The 9,524-nt window shown below is 41.5% G+C and overlaps 2 protein-coding genes across 2 annotated transcripts in view; one reads left to right on the forward strand and one right to left on the reverse strand.

Annotated features, from left to right (window-relative positions):
- Positions 1-3,817, reverse strand: part of LOC103587132 (U3 small nucleolar ribonucleoprotein protein MPP10) — a 23,541-nt gene extending 19,724 nt beyond the window's left edge. Inside the window, exons 1-3 of the mRNA XM_008568547.1 lie at positions 3,722-3,817; positions 1,461-2,142; positions 441-586 (exon numbers count right to left, since the gene is read on the reverse strand). Of these exons, the coding sequence (XP_008566769.1) occupies positions 441-586; positions 1,461-2,142; positions 3,722-3,810 (917 nt within the window). The 5' untranslated portion in view covers positions 3,811-3,817. The remainder of the gene's footprint in view (positions 1-440; positions 587-1,460; positions 2,143-3,721) is intronic.
- Positions 3,818-4,281: 464 nt separating this feature from the next.
- Positions 4,282-9,524, forward strand: part of MCEE (methylmalonyl CoA epimerase) — a 17,075-nt gene continuing 11,832 nt past the window's right edge. Inside the window, exons 1-2 of the mRNA XM_008568548.1 lie at positions 4,282-4,307; positions 8,558-8,895. Coding sequence (XP_008566770.1) covers positions 8,701-8,895 — 195 coding nt within the window. The 5' untranslated portion in view covers positions 4,282-4,307; positions 8,558-8,700. The remainder of the gene's footprint in view (positions 4,308-8,557; positions 8,896-9,524) is intronic.

Raw genomic sequence — 9,524 nt, forward strand, 5'->3', positions numbered from 1 at the left:
CCGCTCACTGGCTGAGCAAGGTGTGGGCGCAACACCGAGGGTTGCGATCCCGTTGTCGGTCCCGGTCCGGTAGGGGTGCGACACTGAGGGTTGCGATCCGTTGCTGGTCACGAAAAAAGACAAAAAGGAAAAACAAACAAACAAAAAAAACTCCTTACAATAAAGGGGTTGCGATCCGTTGCTGGTCACGAAAAAAGACAAAAAGGAAAAACAAACAAACAAACAAAAAAAACTCCTTACAATAAAGGTTTGCTTGAGACTGCCAGTAATATTTTTCTTCATTAAACGATCTCTAATGAAGAAGACCTTTAAATTCAGAGACGTTCTGGCTTTCTTGAGAATGAAATTGGAGAATCTACTATTCGATCTTAGAGAATCTAATTGAACACTAACACATGATTGGGCAATTCTAGCTGTAAAGAATGGTTTAAAATACTTACGTTTCGGAAATGTTGTCTTCTTCAGCAATTTCTTCCTCTTCTTTGTTTGAACCCAGTTCATCATCATGAACACTTGTTATGTCATTATCACTTTCAACTGGATCAAAGAAATCTTTGTATTTCAAGTTTCTGGAACTTTTACCTGACTAAAATGAAAAGACTTTAAAACTTTTTATTAAGGATAGAAAATTATCTTAAAACATGCATACATGAATATGTGTATTGTATTCATACATTGCTTTCTAGCTTTAACACTATAAGCCAAAAATAGTTACTAGGGGAAGTAGGCAACCAACAGCACTATCATAAAACAGTAAGAACTGGAACATCATAACTGAATAGAAGTACAGATTCATTTATAACTGATTTGTTAGGGCACAATATTCCATATCTCTAAATTTTCCAACTATAATTACAAGGGTACTTTAAAAAGTTCATGGAAATACAGAATTAACAGATGATATGAATCTTTCCATGAACTTTTTGGACTACATGCATATTTCTAATATATCCCTGTCTACATAAAGTATATAAATGCCTTCCTTTCATAATTATTTTTAGCGCTGGGTGAAAATATATGTTTGAGGGAAAATTCCGAATATCTCTAACATGTGTGATTATGGTTCTTAAGCTACTTAACAAGAGAAGTGTTTTGTGATAAGGAAATGATGGCTTTGGTTTAATTTTTCCAGTGAATTTTTTTCAACTGATCTAAATATTTCACTTATACCCTGGTGAATTTTGAGGTGCTTTAAATCTCTCCCAGAGAAACAGAACAAAACCTAATTTGAGGAGGAAGAAAGTTTGTTTACTGTCTTCACTTTCTTCAAGGTCATTATCTTCATCCCCATAATATGAAAACACTTATACAAGGAAATACAGCACTTTTCATTAGGAAAACAAAAACATATTTTCCAGTAATAAAGTTCTTTTGTATATCTAATGCAACCAAATATTCGGAACTTCTGAAGTCATTCAGTTATTAAGGAATAACTCTCCTCTGCTCTCTCAAAACTTTACCTTAAGTTTTTGACTTCCAAACAGCTCTCCCTCATCTTCATCAGAATCAATATCTTCAAAATAATCAAAATCTTCCTCTTCATTATCATCTTTTTTTTCCTCTTCTTTTTCTATGTTTTCTAAAAAGGTCTCCATTTCAGATAGTTTGAAGAATTTATCATCTACTATGGACTTTTCTCTTGGTTTCCCAGGCACTTTGTTTTGCACCTTGCTCTGCTGTTCCAACTTGCTGATATCAAAGTCACGGTCAGAATCCTCATCACTGAAGACCGGCCTTTTCCTCAGATCAAATTTGCTTGAGTTTTTAGCTCTCTCACCTCCTTTAGGACCATCGTCATCCATGTCTGATACTTCCCTCTCCTCCTCCTCCAAATCTTGTTCTAGATCCTCTTGGCCATCAGTCTCGATCTCTGAGCTATCCTCTTCACCCTCCTGTTCTTCACTCTCTGGGAGAAGACTGATGTCTTTGTCTTTAATTGTTTCACTAACTGCATTCTGGAAGTATTGTAAAACTGGTTCATTCTGCAATTCCAGTTGTTGCCAAATCTGTTCATCATCAAAATTATCTATCATAAGTTTTTGTAAAGGACTCCCATGGATCCTACCATTCTCTAATATTTTATTAAAGTCATAAAGTATTTTTGTTAAAGAAGTGAAGTTTGATGCCAATCTCTCTTGAATCCTATTGGGGGGATGGAATTACACGAGATTTAGAATTATAGGTAATAATGTCACAACACCTTGAATTAAAAGAAAAACAAAAAGCCCAACTTTTATGCAAAATCAAATTTGAATGAATCCGCTGTATAGATGTTAGGCAGAAAAACCATTAAAGATATATTTGCCCAGAGATATATAGCAAGTCAGCCTTAAATTCTTAACTCTGCTACATTATGTACCACTCTGTTCATTCAGTCAGTCAATGGTCAATACTCGCTTTGGCTAGTCAAGTAAGATCTCTGAAGATGTGGTATGTGAGATGAGACCTACAGATAAGGAGACAGTCTTACAAAGATCTGGAAACATGTATTCTGGGCAGAAGAAACAGCAAGAACAAATTCCCTAAGACGGAAGTTAGCCTGAGGAACAGAAAGGCCAGCACGGCTGCAGTGTGGCGAAGGAGGCAGAAGGGGAGGTTGGAGAAGCTTTTGGGAGCCAAATTGTGCTGGGCTCAAAGACAGCCATTTTAAGTGTAATGAGAAGACATCAGAAGGTTTTCGCAGAGGAATGAAATAATGATTTACACTTTGGAAAGATGTCCTATAGAGGAAAAAAGAATGAAGTTAGAGTATTAGAAGGCTGATACAGCATTCCAAGCAAAGGATGATGGAGATTTATGCTGGAGTTAGAGCAGTGAATATGGCGAGTAGTAGCAGATTCAGAATATAGTTTGGAGCTAGAACTGACAGAATTGCTAAGGAATTAGACGTAGGATAGAGAAAAATGAAGACATTAAGAAAGCAGCCTAGTTGTATGTTTGAGCAACTGGAAAGACAGAAGTGCCACTGGTGAAATAGGTAAGTCTCGGGTGGTGGAGCATGGGGAGTTGACTTCAGGGGAGGGCAGAGTTTAACTGGGTAAATAGAAATAACAGTTCTATTTTGGACACAGTGAATTTGAGATGCTGAGTATCAAAATTTTAAAGATTGTTAAAAGCTGTACAGTGCAGACCTCTCAGCTGTGTGCTACTGAAATAAAACTCAGCTGTCGTCGCGTGAGCCTGGAGCTCAAGGGAGAGGTCGGGGTTTGAAATATAAACCTGAGTCATAATTTCATAGATCATATTTGAAGTTCTTCAACAAAATACCTTCAAAATGCTTGTGTTGGAAAGAAAGATGAGACAGTCCTAACTCTCAATAAGTACAGTCGAGGTAGCCAGGTAAGCAACAAGTTCATACTTTCAATGAAGTATTATGATAGGTAAGCACTGGGTGCTTTGGGGGCACATGGGAGGAAATAGCAACCAACGGCGTGTGTGTGTAAAGGAATGGGGCGGCGTAACCTTGAAGGGAGGCCTCTGGGTGTTAATAATTGAGCTTAGTTTGAGTCAACAGCACGCAACTGAGAGATCCGCGCTGTATAGATTTTAACAATTTTTAAGACTTTGATAGTCTAGTGGAGCATAAACTGTGGACAATTTGGAGAAAAGTGATCTACACTTCCCCCTACCTTCACCCAGCTCCGGGATTTGCCGGGGGCCTAAAACCTGCGCCCAAGAGAGACCCGCGCCGCACTTTCTTGCTCTGGCTCTGCGCACTTACGTGAGGAAGCACTCGGGCCGACCGGTAGCCTTACCGACCTCCTTCAAACACCGCTCCAGGGTCCGCCGACGCCAAAACCGCGGGGCCATCGCTGTCTCCAACTGCACATACAACGTCGCATGCAGAGAACAGAGAAGGCAGCCCGGAAACCGCGCCGTAAAGACGCGCCTCGTGCAACCCAGAGCTATGAGCCGAAGGTTCCGAGGCGCCCAGGTTCCGCACCCACCCCTTGCCAGAGCCAATGGCAGCGCGGGAGGGGGAGGGGCGGGAAATCGAAATCAGCCATGGGTACCCCAAGAGACTTCAAACTTTTTCCGAACTTTCTGTTTTGTATCCCTGGGGGGCCCATAACGCGCCCTGGCTTTAAGTTTCTGCTTTAGATGCAGTAGGTGGCTTCAACAACGTTGTATCGTAACAGAAGAAAGACAACTTTCAGCCCCTGCGGGAACGTAAACACGTCCCCTGGCCAGCTTGCCCCGCCCCTCGGCCGCTCCCGCTCCTGGTCCGCGGTGCGTCGGGATCTAGCGGGTCGCTTCCCAAGATGGCGCGCGTGCTGAGGATGGCGGCGGCGGCGGCTGCGAGCGCCGTAGGTGAGTAGCGGGCGCCGTGGGGATCGCCGTGGGGCGGGGCGCGCGGCAAGGGAGGCCAGGAGGCTCAGGAGGCCTTGGGTGGCCAAGGCAATTGGGTCTAATGCGCTCTGCTCCTCCGAGGCGCGTTTCGCGGCCGCTGTCAGCACTTTAGGCAGAAGGCACCTGCCAGTAACGCCTCAGTTTAGCACGGGGATTTCTTTATTGCCTGGGAGCCTCACTGTCACCATGGGAGCTACGGGCAGTTGGTGTTGCCCCTTACCAATGCGGGCCAGAAAGGCGAGGGAAGCTGCCCATGGGGACAAGCAAGGCTGGGATAGAAGCAAATGCAGGCAGTGGCAGAGGGACGGTGCGTGTTACTTCACCGCGGACTGTAAGAGACGGGGGAGAAACTAGAAAGGAGGGCAAGTCCTGTAAAAAACTTAAGTTGGACTCCAAGCGTGACAGTACCCTGATGGGAATGCTTGAAGGTCAGTGATGTAAAGAAAACAAAAGGAGTAGGGCCGGCCCGGTGGCGCACTGGATAGTGCGCCGCTTGGGAAGCGCGGCGGCGCTCCCGCCCGAGGGTTCGGATCCCACATACAGACCGGTTCCCGCTCACTGGCTGAGCGAGGCGCGGGAGCAACACCGAGGGTTGCAATCCCGTTGCCGGTCCCCGGTCCGGTACGGGGGCAACACTGAGGGTTGCGATCCGTTGCCGGACACGGAAAAAAGACAAAAGACAAAGAAAAAAGACGAAAAAAAAAGGAGTGTTTTTTCCACGTGCCATAATATATTTATCACCTTGTACATAAACAGGAAAGGTAAAAGCAGATAGATTTGGAAGGTTCCTTGTGTTCTCTCCACATTTTTTTTTTCTTTTTTAAGTGGCTGGATAGAATCAGTGATGACAGAAACTCAGTCCCACTTGCTCCTCTTTTGGTCTTTTTCTTCTCTTCTTTCCTTCGTGAGAGGACGAGTATTTCCCTTAATCTGCGATTAGGAAGAAAGTTAGGAAGTTAGTAAGAAAGTGCCAAGTTAGGAAGAAAGCGTGTACCTACTGTATATGTCTGGCACTATGTTACATTTTTGCACCAACTATCTACACAACAAACCAGCAAATTAGATTAGTGGGTAGTATGAGGGGACTTCAAAAAGTTTGTGGAAAAATGGAATTAAAAGATAAAAATAAAAAATATAAACTTGATTTCTCAACATAAGCTCCATCGAATTCAAGACACTTTTGTAAGTGATGATACCAGGCACTTAGTCCACCCCCCCATGGAAATTTAACCATGTCAGTGCAGTCTTTTGCATTATTAACAGAAGAAAAATGGGTTCTCTTTACAAATCCTTGAAGTTGTTATGAGAAGCAAACAGAAAGGACATTGTTAGGAGGGAGAGGGAGGTGGGAGGGAGGTTTTGGTAATTGGCCACAATAATCAACCACATTGTATATTGACAAAATAAAATAAAATTTGGAAGAAAAAAAAAAGGAACCGAATCAGGACTGTAAGGTGGATGTCTGATGATTTTCCATTAAAACTCTAGCAAAACTGCCCTTGTTTGATGAGAGAAATGAGCTTGAACATTGTTGTGGTGGGGAAGGACTCTCTGGTGAAGCCTTCCCAGGCAGTTTTCTGCTAAAGCTTTGGCTTGCTTTCTCCAAACACTCTCCTAATAGGCAGATGATGTCATTCTGTGGCTGTCCAGAAAGTCGACAAGCAAAATGCCTTGAGCATCCCAAAAGACCATTGTCATGACCTTTGCTCTTGACTGGTCCACTTTTGCTTTGACTGGACCACTTCCACCTCTTGGTATCCATGGCTTTGATTGTGCTTTGTCTACAGAATTGTGCTGGTAAAGCTGTGTTTCATCTCCTGATAGAATTTTCTGAAGACATGCTTCAGGATCTTGATCCTACTTGTTTAAAATTTCCGTCTGAAGCTTTGCTCTTGTCTGCAACTGATCTGGGTGTAACAGTTTTGGTAGTTTTGAGCAGAAAGTTTGCTCAACTGTAATTTGTCTGTCAGAATTGTGTAAGCTGAACCAATTGAGATGTCTGTGATGGTGTTTCTGCTGTTAATCATTGGTCCTCTTCAATTAGGGTACAAACAAGATTGATTTTTTCCTCACAAATTTATGTGAATGGTCTGCTGCTGTGGTGGGCTTCATCTTCAACATTGTTTTGTACCATCTCAAAATGAGTTATCCATTTGTATGCTGCTGATTTCTTTGGGGCACTGTCCCCATAAACTTTTCACAAAGCAGCAATGATGTCACCATTTTATCACCCAAGCTTCACCATCAATCTGATGTTTGTTCTTGCTTCAATTTTAGTAGAGTTCATGTTGCTCTGACAGGGGCTTTTTTCAAACTGATGTCTGAACCTTCTTTGTGCCTCAAACTAGATCCTGTTCAGACATGTTATAACAAATTAGTACAAGTTTATTGTGGTGCAAAAAATTTTTGAAATCGTGCATTATTTTTTCACAATACACATTTTTTTTCCTTTTTGTCTTTTTTCATGTCCGGCAACGGATCGCAACCCTCAGTGTCGCGCCCGTACCGGACCGGGACCGGCAACGGGATCGCAACCCTCGGTGCTGCGCCCACACCTCGCTCAGCCAGTGAGCGGGAACCGGTCTGTATGTGGGATCCGAACCCTCGGCGGGAGCGCCACCGTGCTCCCAAGCGGCGCACTGTAGCAGTGCGCCACCGGGCCGGCCCTCACAATACACATTTTCCTTGAACTTTTTGAAGACCCCTCATACCAGTATTTTTAAAAAACTGAAATAAAATACAATAGAATAGAAAATATCAGAGCACATCACCTCTCAAGGATTAGGTATTATTTTTATGGAAAGTAATTTTAATTATATTTCTGGATGTGTGTACTGGGTTGAAATATGCTTGGATTTGATGATAACGTGATGAGTCCGTAGAGCCCAGCCTACTAACATAGTGGTGATGAGAATGTTTGGTATTTCAGTAATCAATGGTATAGACTGGGGCATAGCAGAAGACCATCTTAGGCTGAATGTTGCCTTCTACTGATTTATGATGCATCAGGTTTATGTTCTTAATGTAAATAAAATAAAATAGTGTTGCTTTAATTTCATCGTTATAAAAAATTTTAGTTAAGGGTAATTATTTTTTGTTAGCTGAAGCTCTGTGATACTAGGTACTGTTTGTTTAAAGTGGTTTTCATTAAGAGCTAACTAACCTATTGTTTAAAATGTGTTCTTCATTTTGCTATTTCATACTTTTTTTAATTAAGTGATGTAGTTGTACAAGATTATATTCAGACCTCATACATGCATAGAATTTTCATTCTGTGGGGAATCTAGTTCTTAAGGCTCAGTGTTTGGGGCAATGGGGAAGCAGAGTAACACGTGAGGAGAACACCTTGCAGCTCTCTTCTGTTACTGAGTGAAAGGGGCTTTCTTCACTTTCAGAAGCAATTCTACTTCTAATCCTTCGAAGTTATAAAAAGAAACAAAAAAAAATCTGCCCTCAGAGGAAATCCTCATAAGTTAAATACCCTTTGTATCTTTACTTGTTTCCCCTTCCATTAGATATTTTCCTTAGTTAATAATCATTCAAATAAAGTACACACTAAAAAGTACTTATGGGGGCCGAGCCCGTGGCGCACTCGGGAGAGTGCAGTGCTGGGAGCGCAGTAGCGCTCCCGCTGCGGGTTCGGATCCTATATAAGGGATGACCGGTGAGCTCACAGTGCTCACTGGCTGAGTGCAGTGCGGCAGGTCTCAAAAAGGAAAAAAAAAAAAAAAAAAGTACTTATGGTTATGCCATTAATGAATTTATTACAAAATATAAGGTTAAAAAAATGGGTATAGGTAGGGAAGAGAATTGCTTGCTCTTATCATTAAATGTATGTTGTTTAATTATTACATTCAAACTTACCCCTTGTGAAATGCAGAGAAAAGCAAGTAATTCTTAATATGCAGCTAGCCTTTGTGTTACCAGTAAATATGTTGTTCTGAAAAATGTGATGCTTTGTTCTGAATCTAGTTGAAGCTCAGAATTTGCTTTTTAATTCCAGACAGTTATTTAGATGGGCAGAACAGAGGGGGTAATTTTGATATAAGTTTTCCATTTATCTCCTGTGATCTAATGTTATAATTAAAAAGAATAGGTATATAAATAATGAATTTTTATATGTATTATTTGTTTAGTTTTTAAAATAAAATTTAGAAGTGCATTAATTCTCAAAAGGAGGATATCAATGGCTGTTCCATTTTTACAGGGCTTTTTTCCAGACTCCAAACTCCAGTTCCAACAGTAAGGGCTTTTTCCACATCACAGTCCTCGCATCAGGTGGCAGGTCCTGTATGGAACCTGGGCCGACTCAATCATATAGCCATAGCAGTGCCCGATTTGGAAAAGGCCATGGCATTTTATAAGAATATTCTGGGGGCCCAGGTAAGTGAGGCGGTCCCTCTTCCAGAACATGGAGTATCTGTTGTTTTCGTCAACCTGGGAAATACCAAGATAGAATTGCTTCATCCATTGGGAAATGACAGTCCAGTTGCAGGTTTTCTGCAGAAAAACAAGGCTGGAGGAATGCATCACATCTGTGTTGAGGTATTTTAATTATTTTAATGCCTCGTGTTTTAATTTTCTCTTTTACAAAATGTCTTTTGCTTTTTAAGACTGTGTATGGTATTTTAATTAGAAACTTTAAGTTCTTTAAGGGGAATGATAATATTAGTCCTGCTGAAGGATGGATCTATAGATATATTCTCTTTCCCTCTAGAAAACTGTAAAAATAATATTAATACATTTTATTGAAGTCTGAATTGAATAGCCACTATAAAAGCCACCAAAGTTGGTCAAAACATAGATTAGAATCTTTGCTATAGGGTTTATTGATTATATGTGCCCTCCCATGTAATTGGAATACAACTACAGTCACTATCACAAGACAATTAGGAGAAACAAGTGAACAGACTATAAAGTCAGAATTTCCATACACATATTAAATATTCTTATAATTATTTTGTCTTTAAAATTCTAATAACTTGTTCCTTATTACAAAAGCAATTTTCTTTTTTTTTTTTTTTTGTCTTTTGTCTTTTTCCGTGTCCGGCAACGGATCGCAACCCTCAGTGTTGCCCCCGTACCGGACCGGGGACCGGCAACAGGATGGCAACCCTCGGTGGTGCTCCCGCGCCTTGCGCAGCCAGAGAGCGGGAACCGGCCTGGATGTGGGG

This window comes from Galeopterus variegatus, unplaced genomic scaffold, assembly GCF_000696425.1.
Source record: "Galeopterus variegatus unplaced genomic scaffold, G_variegatus-3.0.2 Scaffold422, whole genome shotgun sequence".
NCBI lineage: Eukaryota > Metazoa > Chordata > Mammalia > Dermoptera > Cynocephalidae > Galeopterus > Galeopterus variegatus.